General features: G+C 42.4%; 1 protein-coding gene across 10 annotated transcripts in view; it reads left to right on the top strand.

The window, feature by feature from the left end:
* Cald1 (caldesmon 1) overlaps nucleotides 1-17858 on the top strand; it is a 186057-nt gene that overhangs the window by 80697 nt on the left and 87502 nt on the right. For all 10 annotated transcript variants that reach the window (XM_076566538.1, XM_042273048.2, XM_076566529.1 and 7 more), the window contains one exon: nucleotides 5384-5496. In XM_076566538.1, coding sequence (XP_076422653.1) covers nucleotides 5426-5496 — 71 coding nt within the window. In that variant the 5' untranslated portion in view covers nucleotides 5384-5425. The remainder of the gene's footprint in view (nucleotides 1-5383; nucleotides 5497-17858) is intronic.

Genomic DNA, 17858 nt, shown 5'->3' with positions numbered 1-17858 from the left:
TGGCGGCAGCTGCAGTGTCTCTCCACCTCAGCCTTCCGCTTCCCAGAATTCTCCTCTCCTTGTCCCACCTACTTCCTGCCTGGCCACTGGCCAATCAGTGTTTCATTTATTGACCAATCAGAGCAATTTGACATACAGACCATCCCACAGCACTTCCCCTTTCTTTTTTTTAAAAGGAAGGTTTTAACTTTTACACATCTCCAAAGTCAGCTTGGTATATTTGGGAATTTGGGCGTAGCTTCTCTTACTACTTCCTGCTGGAGGGGGGCGCTGTATCTTATGGGGACACAAAGAAAATTTTAGGATCATGGAGTAGTCCGTGAGACCATATCGTCTGAGCCAGTTGCCTTGAAACAATTCTGGATGTTGGATCATCTGGGCCATGGTGTCATCGGAGACCTTTCAGGTGGTCTTGGCTGGTCAAACCTGATGTATCTTAATCTGGAACAAATCCATAGCCTCTGGCTTTCTGTGGAAACAAAAGCAGAGCCTCTTTTCCAAAGCAACATATCCTTACAGCCAAATTTTGAAGTCAAGGTACCTTTAAAATATACATTTTGGCATAACTCAACAGCTTTTGCAATCAAATGTTTTTCTTCAGTTACGAATATCAAAGAGAACATAATCCAGATTCTCTCTGTGGTAGCCATCTTTATGTGGCTTATTTTTTATATTACCTTGAGCCTATTGCTTTAAACTGCAGCCTTTTAAGCCTGAAACGGTGCTGTGGCTGCTGGCTCCGCCCACTTCAGCTTCCCAACATGGCGGTGGTACGTTTTCCGCCAGCTATGGGAGCCATCGTGGGTCTATGCTTTTACCCAAGCAGCGTGTAGCCCAAAAACCTCTTTTTTTGTTTTGTACTAGCAAAGGCTAAATCCACTATGCAGCTTAATGTGCCACTTGCAGAGGCCTCATTCCCGCCATACTGCAGATCAAGCTTGCATGCTAGGAACCCGCCAGTAGCTCAAACCGGCAGGCTGCCGCTCATTTGAGAGAGACAATTAGGAAGCTGTTTTTAGCTCCATTTTAGAATCTTTTCTCAGGTTTTAGGTAGAAACTCTTGCCAACACGTTGGGCGCCAGTTGTAGCTAGAGTTTTCCTGCTTTGCCCACAGTCAGGACAAATCTTTGTCACCCGCCAGTCCCACAGCTGCTCAGACCCAACCAAGTAAACACAGAGACTTATATTGCTTACAAACTGTATGGCCGTGGCAGGCTTCTTGCTAACTGTTCTTTTATCTTAAATTAATCATTTCCATAAATCTATACCTTGCCACATGGCTGGTGGCTTACCGGCGTCTTCACATGCTGCTGGTCATGGCGGCGGCTGCAGTGTCTCTCCACCTCAGCCTTCCGCTTCCCAGAATTCTCCTCTCCTTGTCCCACCTACTTCCTGCCTGGCCACTGGCCAATCAGTGTTTTATTTATTGACCAATCAGAGCAATTTGACATACAGACCGTCCCACAGCAGTCTGTCTGTCCGTCTCTCTCTCTCTCTCTCTCTCTCTCTCTCTCTCTCTCTCTCTCTCTCTCTCTGTGTGTGTGTGTGTGTGTGTGTGTGTGTGTTTGTGTGTGTGTGTGTGTGTTTCCTCTTGCTTCAGTGGTACAATTTAACCTAAATGTAGAAGAAAAGTGTAAGCAAAGAGAGAGGGGGGAGTGTAAAAAAAAAAAAAAAAAAACTCTGCTCTTTTTTTCTACTTATTCTATGCTCTGAGAAACAAAATTTATTGATCAAAAGTTTAAAGAGCAAAAAAAAAAAAAAAAAAAAAAAAAAGCCCACTATATCGTATAGAATAGATCTAGCAAGTGCTCCCTGGGGAGGCTGCCATTGGCCTCTTCAGTGGCCCTGAAGCATCAGGTTTTATTCTAAGACAGCTGAGGAAATGGCCCCCACATCCTGAGGACTTTCTCTATGCCTGTCCATTATTTGATTTCAGATGTTTTGGAAACTGATAGGGCATAACTCTCTACAAAGGCCCCATTCCCTAACAATTGAGTGCTAGGTTGGAAACTCACCTATTCGTGATCTTTTTTCTGCTTTAGTGAGTTTGTGCGTGTGTGCAGGCATGTATGTGTGAACACACACGCATGTCCAAGGTGGCTTGTGCATGCCACATATCTTAATCTATAAAAAAGCAGAATCAGATTCACTCTTTTAAAAGAGTTTCAGGAAATAAACACAGTAAGGCCATATGCCCATGGAGGAAAACAATAATGATCTTTTGAGTGTAAAACAGATTACTAGATTTCTTAGGGCTGAGGAGATAAACTGTTGGTATAATGCTTGCCACACAGGTGAGAGGACCTGAGTTCAGATCCTAATCTAGGGAGGGAGATGGAGAAGTCAGGCAGAGGCAGAAGGATCTCTGTGAGTTCCAGGCCAGCCATAGCTATGGGGGTGGGGCATACACAAAAAATCCTACCCCCTACCCCTTTATGAAGGGGAAGCTCAGGAGACCCTGAGGTGCTGGTGAGGTGTGGAGGAAAGGACTCGGGTCCCATCCTGCCTCTCACCTGGACTGTGAGCTCCGCAGAATCTTTAGGCAAGGAAAAGACAGTGTGTCCATGCTTTCTGAACCCTGCAGCACCCACTTACTCCTTAATCATAGAGCAGACCAGCCCTTTAAAAACCCAGTGTGAGAAACCGTATTGGAAAGACAAACACAGCCCTAGGTAAGAACATATCTGTCTTGACAAAGACTGTTCACTTGTTAACCAAAGCAGTCCCATTATAGTTTTTTTGGTTGTTTGGTTGTTTTTCGTTTTTTTTTAACAGCATGACAGTAATCGCTGTCCCACATTTAGATCTCCCTAAAGTTTGTCAGGAATCTCTGCCACATCCATGGATACCTCCTTTCGCCTGCCTTTCTCTCTCGTGACACTCAAGAGCTTCATTGTTGCTAAGCTCTCTCTGCCTGGACATTTCTTCACTCTACTAGCTGGGGGAGGAGAGAAAGTGAGGCATTACTATCGGGGGACATGTGTGCTGCTGCTGCCCGAAGAAGGGGGAATTACTTAAAATTCTACTCAGACATGGCTTCTCCTACACAGGAGTAGAGTGATGTGAGGGTGTCCTGCATTAAGACCAGCCAAGATCCATTTTCATAAGTGCACCCCTCTACTATACACCACACACACACACACACACACACACACACACACACACACACACACACGGTGCACAGATGTGTTTTCATTTTTCCACCAGATATCCACAGAACACAGTCCACAAAGACATTGGTCCACAGAGTTACATGAAAGAACACGCTTCTGTGGTCCCTTCTCCCCGCCCCCTCCCCTGTGCCCACAGGCACATACTCAGTCTATACCCAAATCCTAAGTTTTTCTATGGTTAGGAAAGAAAACTGGCATTCAAGTAAGTAATACAAGGTGGGGCGTAGGAGGGCAGAATTGGAGAAAGAACTGCGGGGCACCACAGCAGCCACGTGGGGTTGTTGACCTGTGCCGGCTGTCCCTGCAAACTGGTTCTTTCTGGTCTTCTCGGGACCCAGGGCTCCTTGTTCACTGTTCTCTGACACTTCCAAGACACAGGTGTAAGTATAGCACTGGGACTGCCAAGATGCCTGCTGAGATTTGGTAGGCAGGAGCACCAACCATCTCCGAGGGGGCTCTCCCACTACTGAAACCTTTCAAAGCTTACAGGCAGGCCTCTTTCTCCCAGGCCGGTCTGCTGCTGCTGTAGTTATTCAAGATGTGGTTTTATACAACCAAAGACTGTATTAGAGGAAGAAAGCAGAGTCCCCCTGTCTCACTGCATCAGCGTCCTGGGTCCACTGTCCCCTTGGCTGCTTCCTATACCTATGCTTGGTCAGGAGATGTTTTCAGAGGGCCTCACAGAGACCTCCGATCACTTTGATTTTTTATTCTAATAATTATAGGGAGTTCAGACTAGAAAATGTGTAAAATTGTAGGGGGCTTGGTAGGAAGAGGGTTTTTTATTTTCCTCTCCAAGACAGGGTCCTACTCTTTAGGCCAAACTGGATTTGAACTTACAGTCTTCTTGCCTCAGTCTCCCAAGTCCTGTGATTACTTGTGTGCTCCATCACATGTGGTCTGAGAAATACCTTTCTGGTTGGTGAAATGTGAAAAGAAAACCATGTTTCCTCCATGACTGGAAGGTATTGGGAACACTCTCGTCAGAGTGAAACAAAACAATTGAGATTTTAAAACCTCCAATAAAAACCCAAATTCAAGTTTCTAGAGATCCATAAACAGTTTAATACCTTAGAGGATGCAGAAAGTGAGAAAAAATCCAAACATCACATGGTTTTGTTTTTGTTAGCTGAGATTTTATTTTTTTTTTTTTATGAATTATACAAGTGGTGGGGGCAAAAAACTTTTATGCCAATTTATTTCAGGTGTTTTTTTCCCCTGAACTCATTTTCAAACAAAGCTGCCATCCTGTGACGGCCCTGGGTTTTCCCACCCCAATTTTCTTGCGCAGGACAAGTAGCTCATCTCATCTACATAGAAGGCACTGGAAAATATTTTTGTGATCTGAGTGCAGCCCGAGCGCCTAGGAATCCAGAGGAAGTGGAGGCCTCCTGCTTCACAGGAAACCATCTTCCAGCAGGCCTTAAATGCCAGATTCCAGGCTAGTTTAACTAACCACTGACAGCTCTGTAAACAAAGCGAGGACAGGAGCCCGCTTCCCCTTTCCTGGGAGTCATTTTGGGTTTGGGGGCTGTGGGGGAATTCTGGAACATTTGACTGCATCCTGCAGATACCCAGGGGAAGACGGCTCGGCATTTGCAGAGCTGGAAATTCTTCCCAGAACCAAAACCGTCTCGGAGGAGGTAGGAAAGGGTAAAAAGGTTGGATTACATCTGGAGAGAGCCGGGATTTTTGAGCTCCGAAGACGGCTTGATCACAATTTAGCTGCCTTCTAAACTGCTGCTTCCTGGAGATACTTTTTTCTCCTATGATTTCTGCAGACATTTAAAACAAATCCCGACGCTAACACTTTCAGAATCTGCAAATGATGCCTGCTCTCCACATCTTTCCTTCCTTGCCAGTTTGCTTTTCCTTGTTCATTCCCCTCCTGCTTTTCTCTTTGTTCATTTTTTATGCAAGTGTTGTCTGGGGTTCAGCAACTGACAAAGGACAAGACCATCCAGTAGTTCTGAAGTCGCTCTGTCAATATTTCTGTCTCCCGAGAGTACTTCTTACCTTCTAAATGTAATCCTGGGCTCTTTCTTATCTTTAATAGTTTAAGAATGAGAATTGACCACTGGCGGCTTTATCAGTATTCCATGATATTTTTTTCTTAAAAATCAAGAAAAGATGAAGGGGCAAAAATGGGAAGGGCTAATACAGGGGCTCATGACTCCTTGGTGATCCTGACTCCGCCTCTTTCCTCGTAGATCCAGATACTGTCTGGGCTCCCTAAACTTGCAAACCTCACGATGGACGATTTTGAGCGTCGCAGAGAACTCAGGAGGCAAAAGAGGGAGGAGATGCGGCTGGAAGCAGAGAGGTAAGGTCCACATTGATAGACATTATCAGCAATGGTGGTTTCCAGTCACAGTGGCTCTTCCCTCTAAAGGGCCAAATGTGGCCATATTGTACATCAAATGATTTGTTAAAAATAGTTATGGATGTAAAAGCAGTTTTCTGTTAAAAGTCTAAATTTTGCATTCGCAAAAGAGAAAATAAACAATTTTCAAGAAAAAAAAAATGAGATTAGAGAAGAATCAAATAATTGCATTTTCACCCAGGCTGTGCATTGCAGAATTTGTAATGGTAAAAGGCAATGCATGGGCAAAGGCTTAAAACCACTAGTAATACTGAAATAATAATAATAATAATAATAATAATAATAATAATAATAATAATAAAATCTGAATATTGACTATTGGAAGCAGTCTAGCAAGCCCCAGGTGAGTCTTATTTCAGATTTTATTCTTATTAGAAAAAGCATCTGTGCCTGGTCATCTGCATCAGAAAGGCTACTACTGATGGTCTGAGTTACTGGAGAGGGTGCCATTGGAAGCTGTTGTAATATATAAGGTCTTTGAGGTGGTGACCTGGAGGGCAGATTAGAAAAATTAAGCATTGACATGTGACACACAGGGTGGAGATGTGTGTCTTAACATCCAGGCCTCAGACCAAAGGACAGTGGCATCTAACGTGCCTTTGATCAAATGTTCAAGGAAAGCAGACCAAGCATTCACAGGAAGAAAACTGTTGCATGGTTTTGCATGCCAGTAACTCCAGTGCACAGATGCAAAGCATGTCCCCCTTACAACCTTGTAGTACAACACTGAAAACCTAAACCTGTAACAGAAAGTACCCTGGGCTCATGCTCTTCTATCCTACTGCCCTGTATGAAGAATCCCAAAGAAAGTGGAAAATCTGGCCTTGGATGAACTTAGCTATTCATGGGAATGTATGTCTGTGAATATACTCATTGCACTGTGGACTGGGGGCACATCGTGGCTCTGCCACTTAGCCACATTGCTCTGAGCAAGTGACCTCCAAGTCACAGCTGTCTTACATACAATCAGCATAATAGCCACACAGCTTCTGTGGTTGTTGTGAAGATTGTTGAGCTTTATGAATGGCCTCACCCCATAGCTGACATGTAGTATGCCCAGCTAGTCAGCTGCCATTATTGTTATTAATGGTATTCTTAACCATCACCACTAGTTAAGTAATAACCAGCAGCTACATAACTGGAACTAAATATCAATGCCAAGAGAAGGAAAGACCATTGTCATCCTGAGATGAAACTAGTCACAGAATACTTTGGCAGGGAGTGGTACCCTGTGGAAGAAGCAAAGATGGCGATGAGAAAAATGGAAGCTATCCAAATCAGGAGAGGGAGTGTGAGAAAAGGAGGAAGGGGAGATGGGGGCAAGTGTCCACCATGCAAGATGTATCTATCCAAATTAAAAGTAATAGTTAATATGTAAAATTTTAAAACACACAAAACTAAGGAAATAGCCAAAGGACCCGTGGTTGCCAGGAGCTGGAGAGGAGAGAGGGAGGAATGCGTAGATGGAACATGCCATTTCAGACCAGCAAAACCATCTGTGAGATGCTGTGGTGGCAGGTGCGTGCTGTTGTGCTTGAACTTAATGCAAATTGTGGGGTCAGGGTGAAATGACATATGAATTTATATATAGCCATCGTCATCCACCGTGACAAGTATAACACTGTGTGTGGGATGTAGATAATGGTCGAGGCTGTGCATGGGGAGGGGATAAAGGGAATATGGGAACTCTGTCATTTCCACATAACTTTTCTGTGAACCTAAAATTACCATGAGAAATGCAGTTTATCAATAGAAAAAAAAAGAGGCGGGCAGAGGAGGCTGATTAGGTGAGAAAATGAGACACATGAAGCTCACAGGGGAAAGGATCTGCTGCAGGGAGGCTCTGGAGGGCTTGAGAGAAAGGTCTGAGGCATCTTGGGACCTTAACAAGGGAGCTGTGTGGGAGGCGAGTGTGGTGATAAAAGTCGGATACAGAGGACTGAGATACAGAGACGCCGATACCAGGAGAGTTGGTATCAAGCATTGGGTCATGAGAGCCAGAATCAGAGCAGTGACTGGGGAAGGAAGAGATCCCGTGTGATAATTAGCAAACTTGTCAGGAGAGGAGAAAATCCGAAGACTCTAAGTCCTAGATTTTGAATGGCAGTATAGTGACTTAGCCTGAAATAGAGTGGTTCCAAGAGTCAGGGCTACGGACGCATTCATCCGTTCCCAACACATTTTTATCAGGCATCGCCAAGAAAAGTCTCTGCCTTGTCCCCAGTGGGGAAAGGTGAGAAGACTCCATTCTTGGTGGTCATGGGACTAGTGTCAAATTTCAGGTAGAAACCACATCAACATGGGGATTTTCTCCAGATGTTTGAAGATAGGAATTTGGAATTTTATTTAGAAAGGAAGAGAAACTCTTATAAGAAAGGTCCATTGGGGGCAAACCCACTGTTGTGGCAATATAAAGGGTGAAGTCATATCCCCCCAAAAGCCAATATTAAAGAGTAAGAGGTCATAAGGGCATAATGGAAACTATCACAGGAAGCTAATTAGCAGAGAGATGGAGGAAGCCCAGGGATGGATTAGACCTGAAATTGAGTGGACATTAGAGGTGTGTGAGCACCATCCAGACAGGGGGAGCACACCTCTTACTCTGTCTAATGCAGTGCTAGCTGGCCTTGGTTTCTACTGGGCTCTCTCTTTACCCAGCAAATGTCTGTTGAGAACCAATCAGGTTGCAGTGTCTGAGCAGAGATGGGAGAAAAGATGGTGATCAGAAGACAGACACTTCTGTATCTCAAAGGATTGTAGGAAACAAGAGGACGGAGAATAGGGGAGCAGCGGAGCAGCCTGAGGAAAGCTGGGGCTGGAAGCACTCGGGAAAGAGTGGAGTAAGCGTGGCTTTACGTGGAGCTCTTCCGTTTCTTTGCTAACCACCTCATTGGGCGGTTAGGGAACCGATGGGAATGAGAGGAGTTGCTCACAGTGGTTTGAGCCATACTGTGATTTAGAGTGAATACGCCTAATTTCCTTACTGCCGGGACACTACTTAAGCATTGACCACACAGCTGCTTGAGTCCTTCTTTCCAGGGTGGTGGTGATGCTGTGTGAACAAGGATTTAATCTTCTGTTAATGTCAGCTGTAAAAACCCCACGCACCAAAGCTTAATTAGGTTCCTTAATAACCTAGAACAAATGTATACAAATTCATCCAAATATTGTTTAGCTAACATTTCTGTCTGTATTTCTGCTTGTGTTTAACTACGGCCTTATATTTGTACCGAATCTCCCTGTCTGTGTTTCAAAGTGTACTATGTAGTTCAGCTATGCTGGAATTAGGTAGACCCCTTCAGCATTTGGTAAAAACTGGTCAGTTATAGCAGTAGTGAAAGTTGGGCTTTATGGTGCAGCCAGCTTTCAATGCAAGTGCAGGGTGTGTCCAGGAAACAGATGGTCAAGCCAGGAATCAAGGGCTATCCAAAATCACAGTTCAGATCTGAGGACAAAGGGCATATGAGACCCTGGACAAGTCCCTCTTCCTTTGACTCTAGACCTTGGCTTCCTCTTGTCACAGCACTGGGTGTTTTCCCAGGGGAATTAGGGTTTACTTCCTTTGGCTTTTGCTATTGTCTACTGTATGCAATAGGTCATATATTGTTTGATTTGAAATCAAACAAATAATATGAAATTATACATTTTTTCAAAGTAATTCTAAAGCCCTGCATGATTCACCTAGGGCCAGGCTGGAAAAGACTTAACTTTCCATTGGATATGGGGAACAAGAAGAAGTCATCCCAGATTGAACGGTGGTAGAGTGACTTACCCTAAAATAGAGTGGTTCCAAGAGTCAGAGCTACAGATGCATCCACCCGTTCCCAACACATTTTTATCAGACATCTCTTCTGTTTCGGGCTCTACTTGGGGTACTGAGGGGAGGATGGAACAGAAGAGTGCAAAATTAGGAAGAACATGGGGCATGCTTTTCAACCTATATAAAACTAAGCGATGACCAGAAAACTGTTTTCGTCACCCCAAACATAATATGTACCCTCATACTGGTTTGTTCACTAAAAATAACATATGATCTTTGTATATCTCACCCCTGAACTCCCTTACAGAAAGTAACATAGCAGAACAACAACAACAACAAAGAATCTATTGGTTCTCCTTACCCACTAAGACTTGGCAAATAAAATATCTTGTTTTAGTTTGGTCTTACTGACTTTGATTAGAAGATATAATTCTGATTTTCCATGATAAATAATTAAAAACTTGTATTCTCATTGAGTGTCACAACCACAAATTAAACTAAGCCAGATTCCTAAGCATTTCGTTCCTCAGGAAAGAGTTTTTAAATGATCATTTTACAAGCCAGCAGCGAGGCTAGAGGGACCGCTAAGCATTTGCTGATTGATTGTAAAGACCGGAGCTTCCGGCACCCATGTCAAGCAGGTTACCAAAGCCTCTCCAAGGGATCTGACACCATCTTCTGGCCTCTGTGGCACCCATACATATTTGTGAACAAAGCCTCACACAGACATATGCACACAGATGTACACACATAAATAAAATAAAATTTAAATAAATGTAAATCTAACTCTAAACTGAATTTATCCAAAGCTCTCTTCACTTTGTCACACCTGGGACTCTAGGGAGCTTTTTTTTTTTTTTGCTGGTGATCCTTGTTTTTCACTTGGCTTTCTCACTCTAACTTTTTGTGATGATGCCTTTAGATTTGCTAAAAGGAGACACAGCATTCAATATATAGGCCTGTAATCTGAGATACCTTTATGAACATTATGAGTTCAAGGCCAGTGTGGGCAACTTAGTAAGATCCTGTTTCAAAATAAAAGTAAAGAGAGGACTGGGTATGTTCCTCATAGTAGAGTACTTGACCAGCATACTCTAGGCTCTAGGTTCAAGACCCAGTACCACAAAAATAGATAGGTGGATGGATGGATGATAGATAGATAGATGATAGATAGATAGATAGATAGATAGATAGATAGATAGATAGATAGATAGATGGATGAAATGTTATAATAAATACACATATACATATACAGAGAGTACCTATAAAGTGTAAAAATTCGCAATTGTAGAGACCAACAGTCATCTGCAGGGGTAGTAGTGTGCCAGGGGTCATGAAGCTCATATCTGAGGTGGAGTAGAGAACTCTTAACCAAAACAGAAGAAAGACTTTTCAGTTGGCAGAAAGGAATCTGTGGATCATCAGAGGAAAATTCTTAATGTATTGTTTCTAAGCAAAAGACATCATTTGTACACATTTCATATTCAATTACTTTTTTTTTATTATCAATTACCTATTTGAACAAATGAATGAGTAAATCAGTCAGAATTCACTTTTGCTGCTTTTACTCTCCACTAGCCTGACGGGAATAAAGCTACCCAGCTCCATTCTGCTCTTTCCGGGTTTTACTTCACACACCCCAGTTCTGCCGGCGACTCTGGCTTTCTAGGGGTGCCTCCTTGTATCTTCACACAGCTAATGCCACCTGCTTCTGCGTCACTTTCTCTTCGTCCCCCTGGATTCTCTGTGCTGATTGTGGATGTGCAGACATTTATGTCACGGAGGAATGAGTACCATCAGGGAAGGAGCTATACATTTTCAGAGGCCACTCTTTCCTACTCAAGTACAGAGAAGCTCTGGGCCTTTAAAATGTACCCAGTAAATATGGACCAATGAAAACACATGAGCAGGCACAGCTGAAAGGCAGAGGTAGATATAAATACAGATATATGTTGCACGAATCCTAATTGGTCTTATAATAAAAACCCAGAGCCAGATATCGGGGTAAATGCTGAAAGATCAGAGGAACAAACCACCTCACCAACTCCTAAGTGGAAAAGAGACTGAGCTCCTGTCTCTTCCCGCCTTATATTCCTTCTCTCTGCTCAGCCATATCACTTCCTGTCTCAACTTCCCTAGTGCTGGAATTAAAGGTGTACGTGTCTCCCAAGTACTGGGAGCAAAGGCATGAGATCCCAAGTGCTAGAACTAAAGGTGTGTGCCACCACTGCCTGGCCTCTATGACTAACTAGTGGCTGGCTTTGCCCTCTGATTTTCAGGCAAGCTTTATTTGTTAGCGCATAGCCAAAATACCATCACAGATATATAGATAAATATGTATGCTCTGTATAAATGAAAGAACGCCAAGAGGCATCGTGATCGAAGATGGCAAGCTTAAGCAGCTATGGTCATGGGCTTTGACATTAGGTCCCGTGGTGCCAATCCCGGGCCTGTCCCTTATTGGCTGCCCACTCTTAAGATGAACAATCTTTCAAATTTTTCTGCTCGTCCCCGTGTAAAATGAGGACATTGAAAGTATCCACTTCATAGATTTTTATTGTATGAGAAAAGATAATAATATGAAAGCATTTACACAATGCTTACCATTTTACATCAATAGAGATCACTATTAACTTGATTCTCTGAAACACACACACATAAAAAAACAAAATTAAAACTATGATTGTCTTTTTAATTGTTATCTTTTTACATCTCAGAGAATGCAAGCACCCTCCTAGGAAGCCAGAGTTTGCTCTTGTGTGATAACTGTGCGCGAGTGTGATGGGTGACAGGGTCCCATCAGATGGAAGAGTTAGCGAGTTCAAACTGAGCTCTTCTTTCACGTACAGAGGACAGGGTTCTGAGCTTTAATGTATCCCGAGAAACAACCTGCCGTGATACTTTTATCTGTGCGGAGATCTTTGGTGGCCTCACTCGTCTGTGTCTGGCCTCCTTTCCTCCAAGCAGAGGGCAATGCTCTCACTGTTCAAGTCATGAACTCACTACATTCCCGGCATACGCTTTCCACACCCAGCGCCAGCGCCTCTCTCCATCAGAAGAAAGGCCTTCATTGTAGAATTGTTATCAGATTCCAAGGCTCAGAGACATAAATAAAGGGAAGGAAAACACACTGGCTGTTTTCATCATTCATACATTTTTATGGGCTTCTGAAATATCCCGATGATTAGACATTTGAAAGTAAATATTTTTACTGCTCTAGAAAAACAAGCAATTTTTAAAAATCCATTTGATCCACAAAAATCCCCTTCTAGAACGGATCATTGACATTTTTTTCCCATGATTTAATACCAAGGCCAATCGACAATTAAACTACAGACAAGTACACATAAAAACACTTATTCAGAATGTTTAGATCATGACCTTGAGTCTCAAGTACAAGTCTTTTAAAATACATTTTAAAATGTCTGAACAGAACATTATTTTCCATTAGGAAGTTAAACGAAACATTCTTTGGAAACTGTATAAATCATTAACATAGTTACATTTGCCCAAAAATGTTCTCTTAGAAGACTGATTACTCCAGAAAGAAGCGGGGGAGGGGAGGCTAGCCTTTGGTATCAAATTTTGTTTCTGTATTTTAAATCAAAGTTCTTTCAGTAATTAGATTGAAAGCTATTTTTAAAACATTTCTGTAGAGTTTTATGCATGTTTTCTGATTTATTTTTATTTATGTGGTGTGTCCGTGTGTGTATGACACACATGTGTGTTGAGGGAGAGGAGTGCCCTCAGAGGCCAGAAGAGGATGTTGGATCCCCTAGAGCTGGAGTTATAAGAGCTTGTGAGCCACCCAACTAGGTTCCTTGGAAGAAAACAGAGGTGCTCTTGAAAGACCGGAAGTTGAGCCATCTTAACGGCTGAGGCGTCTCTCCAGTCTCCTTTTATGAATATTGTTTAGTTTTAGTCCAACCTGAGTGTAGGGAAATGGGCAAAAAGGATAATTTCCAGTTGCGGTTTGAGTGCAAACTCTCTCCTCCAGGCTCGTGCACTTGAACACTTAGTCTCTGGCTGGCGGAGCTGTTTGGAAACGTTGTAGAACCGTTTGGACATGGAGCCTAGCTGGCGGAAGCAGAGACAGAGCAGGGCTTGAGCGTGACAGACCAGCTCCACCTCTCTCTGCTTTCTGACCCCATGAGATGAGCAGGCAGGCTCACACTCCCACTACAACAGATAGGAGCTGGGTCCACTGCCTCGCCTTTCCAACCACAATGGCTCAAATTCCCTAAACCATGAGCCGGAATAAACCCTCTTCTCTTATGTTGCTTTGGCCGGACACTCTATTTGTACCTAGCCACAAACGAATGAAGTTAACATGCTCATGCCGAATTCCTGTCTTTCATTCCCCTCCCCTTTTTATAGATTGACAGCACCTTTACTCCTGGCATTTCCTAAGTCATGTGACCTGTCTAAACCAATCGGTACTAACCTAGTAATTCCTCTGGTCCCAAGAGTACCCTACACTGTAGGTAGCTCAGCGAAGCATCAGAAAGTGAGGCTTTACCTAAGCAGCACGTGTTAAGCTGTAATACCAGAACTCTTGGTATAAAGGAATTGAAATTCTTAAGAGCCCGACACGCTGGTCCATAACTTGATTCTCATCGGGGGGAAAAAAAAATCTGGCATGTCAGCTAGCCAAAAAGTCTTTAAACACTGGTGAATTTTTCTCTATGGCTTCTATATATGATGCTTGTGAGGAACCAGGCCTGGATCATCTGGGGAAAGACAGAATGGAGTGATGTTTGGGTATTCGGGCGCTAAAGTCCAACAGACCTGATAGCTACTACTATTTATCTTAAAAAACTAGGTCAATGTCTCTTGCTCTTCTGTCTTTAACAATAAGTGAGAATAATAAAATCTCTCTCAGTCATGACAGGTTTATTTATCCATGTAGAGAAATCAACGCGATGACAGACATAGATGTCCAGTGTTACTAAAATTACATTGATGCTTTGATAACGAAGTAAAGTTTTTCGGAATTTGAATATTGTGGCTTTGCTCACCGCATCCTCCCAGCAAAACTTCCTCCCTTCAGTGAGCTTGGTGTCCACTAAGATGTGTCTACGGGGGTGGGAAGAGCTAAGCCTTTTGGCTGTCCATGTCTAAGCTTGCTGTACGAGAATTGCAAAGTCATGTGTTGTAGTTGTGGTTAATTCTCAAATGCTTTCATGACACGTGCTTTATTTTCAGTATAATGTCTATCACATTGTTCAGAAAGTCACTTTAAAAACTCAGCTCAGCAAAAAAATTGTTCTTAAGCGGAAATAAGCACCAGCCAAAAATTTCATTTACTTTTTGGAAAAAGGAAACTGTCATTTGTTTACAATCAATCATGTGCCAGGTTCTGGATCACAGACCTCGGCTACATTGTCTTCAGTAATTGTCAAAGCAACCCTAGACTTCGGGCAGTGTTCTCTGGATCTGAAAGTTCAAATAGCATTTCCACTTCATTCATCAGGGGATGCAGTTCTGCCTGCCCACCCCAAAGTTTAGAACCTTCCTCTATAACAAATGTGGCAGTGGATATTTTCATGTTTTGAAAGGTTATCGTAGCTAAAGGTCCATCACCGCTCCATCTTTGCCAAATAACTTCACACAATGGAGAAATCATTCAAGACACTTGTGTGTTGACAGGCTGAATGAACTGTTCTTCATGGTCCCTTGGATAAGCTGCTTAACTGTGTAGACTCAGTCATTGTCCTCCTTGCCCTAAAACAAAAACAAAAACAAAAATAAAAAACCTCCTATGTGATTACCATGTCATAGAAATGGAGATAGAGAAGGTAAGTTTTCTTCCCCCAGCTAACCAAGGCTGTTGACTGTCTTAGAATGCCACTGATTTTTTTTTTTTTTTTTTTTGACTGTGTTCAGAACAGAGACTCTGTCACATCACTCACAAAAGTATCAGGCGATCCTTGGCCTTGTGGACCATCTACTACAGTGGAATGTTACAATTTCATTAGGGGGCCACAGATTACTTGGAGATTCTGACAAATACTATGGACCCTGCTCCAAGAGAAATGCCTATCTGTACCCACAAATCATGGCTGCCTACTTTTCATGGTACTGTGGAACTCTGTCCACAGACCTCCTGGCCCTATCAAGTCAATACCAAGAATCTATGATCTTGGGAATTTGGGCAAAACTTCATTTTACATTTGAAAACTTGAGTTTAAGGAGACTGGGTCCCTCAAGATCTCACCTGTCTACGCTGTGGCAGAGCCTGATGACAGGATGGATGGCTGATGGCACCTTGATTTTTCTGTCTGTAAGAGGCTGTTGTTCAGGAAAATGGGGCGTACTTTGGGGAAGAATTTACACTAATTTATTTCATATAGCCTTTTTTACATTTAAAAACAACTTACAGATAATATTTCTAAATAAAATTATATTAGGTCATATTATAATGAGCAAAGAAATTAAGGTTAAATAGGTGCTGGATCAATGGCTCAATGGTTAAGAGCTCTTGGTCCAGTTCCCAGCATGTACATCAGGTGGCCCTCAGCCACCCAAAACTCCAGTTCCAGGGGCTCTGACGCCCTCTTCTGGCCACCAAGGCATTGCACACATATGGTGTTCATATAGACAAGACAACACACACACACACAAATACATAAATGCGTAATTCTGTTAAGGTAAGAGGATAGGCCAAATGGGAGCAGCCAGCTGCTAGAAATCGAGAATCAAGCCTGAGTGATGAAGAGGGAAAAGAAACAGGGTTTGCAGTTGGAACTCTCTTTTCACCGATTTTCAAGTCTGTTGCTTGGCGTGATTTCTTTAAACAGTCCTCCATTACAGAACTAAGTTGCCAGAGTGCTCTGTCCTTACCCATTTCACAGCAACAAGTCAAACCCTCCAAGGGGCTTGTTTCTCTAAATATGTAAAAGGTAAGAGCTACTTAGATTCCTCACCAGTAAATTTATCTTTCACCTCTGTTGGAGGAGGGCAGAGCTAATGTGGGGCAGAAACAGACACCATCCAGAGAGTAGGAATATAATTACTTGGACTCAGGTTCAAATCCTGGCAAGGTTACCAAGTTGAAGTCCACTCATCCTCCATGACCCCATGTTATCACCTGGAAAACAGCTTCCTAATAGTCTTCTCCCACAGTGTCATGGAGGTAACAATGCCCCTGACATAGAGTACACAGTCAGCACTTACTCTTACTGTTTTCTCCATAGACTAAATTAATATCTTTCAAGAAACTGGGCCGATTGACAGTTGCCCTCCGGGGTATCACTGAACTGGGCATTGTCCCTGTGTTGTTAACCTAGTATCTAATTGCTACTTGGTTCAAGTCTGTTTTAGCCTGCTTGAAAGGAGCTAGAGAACCATGTATGTGAAAGAAAATGTACCTTTTTATTAAGAGTCTTTACATTGTTCAGTGGTTTGATGTTAAGGCAATAGTTAAAAAAAATAGTGTAGTCCCTAACACATTAGGCTTTATCTCCAATAAATGAATCTTTGTTTATTTTCATGTATTTTCTTTATATGTTTCAAATAAATTTTGCCTTACAAAATCATAATTTGCTTTTTCACATTATATAATCTGTGGCTTCAATACTATCAAAGCAACAATTAGAAATTTCTCAGCAGCAACTATATATATTATATATATATCTACATACGTGTATATATACTATACTAATAAAGTTATGTGTCTGATTTTTACAATTAATTTTGAATCATTTTATTCCAAGTAACTCTTTTTACCTATTTTAATGATGAAAAAGTTGACATATCCAAAATAATAGGATATAATAGAGATGGAGGGGTTCTAACTCATCGTAATGCACACCCCTGGGACTTCATAACTTCACTTTAGAGTCAGAACATTTGCTATGCCACTGAACCCCCTGAAGAAGGCTCCTCTCCAATGCCTTCTTTTGACTGTTCTCCCCAGAGTCCTGAATAATCCATCAAGTTAAAGCAACCTTCTGAATGAGGTCACTTGACTTAAGTGATGGCTTTGAGAGCCTTGTTGTGAGGCATTCAAAAAGATTGCCTGGAGGCTCCCAGGTAAAGATGTTAATGACTGTCCACTTGCCTGAGAGGGCTTGGAGATATGCCTTTCTGAATGCATAGAAGTAAGGGATTCACGTGTTATCTCCAGCTAGGAACGTAAGGTAAGCATGCAGTCCTGTGAACAGAAAATTTTCATCCAAAGGCAGAAAAAAAATGTAACAAAGAGTATCAAGATCTTTTTTTCCTCCTTTTTTTTTTTTTTTTTTTTTTTTTTGTCTATCAAGTTCTTTTATCAAGTCTATTACTTTGAATTTTCTCACTGACCAGTACATCTGAGAGATTCTCATTGGTGACTGTCATTTGGCCAAATGGACGGAGCAGGCAAGAATGATTGTAGAATATTCTAGAATGTTCATTAGGGGAACTCTCACTCAATTGCTTGGGAATGTTCTAGGAGGTTCTTGACCTTATCATCTCTGAGGTCCAGAACAGTGCTGCAAGACAATACCCTGGGGCTTGAAACCCTGGTGAGCTGGAAGGATGCAGCTGTAGAAGTGGGTTC

The sequence above is a fragment of the Peromyscus maniculatus genome, chromosome 3, assembly GCF_049852395.1.
Source record: "Peromyscus maniculatus bairdii isolate BWxNUB_F1_BW_parent chromosome 3, HU_Pman_BW_mat_3.1, whole genome shotgun sequence".
Lineage (NCBI taxonomy): Eukaryota > Metazoa > Chordata > Mammalia > Rodentia > Cricetidae > Peromyscus > Peromyscus maniculatus.
This window is presented reverse-complemented; position numbering and strand designations above follow the sequence as displayed.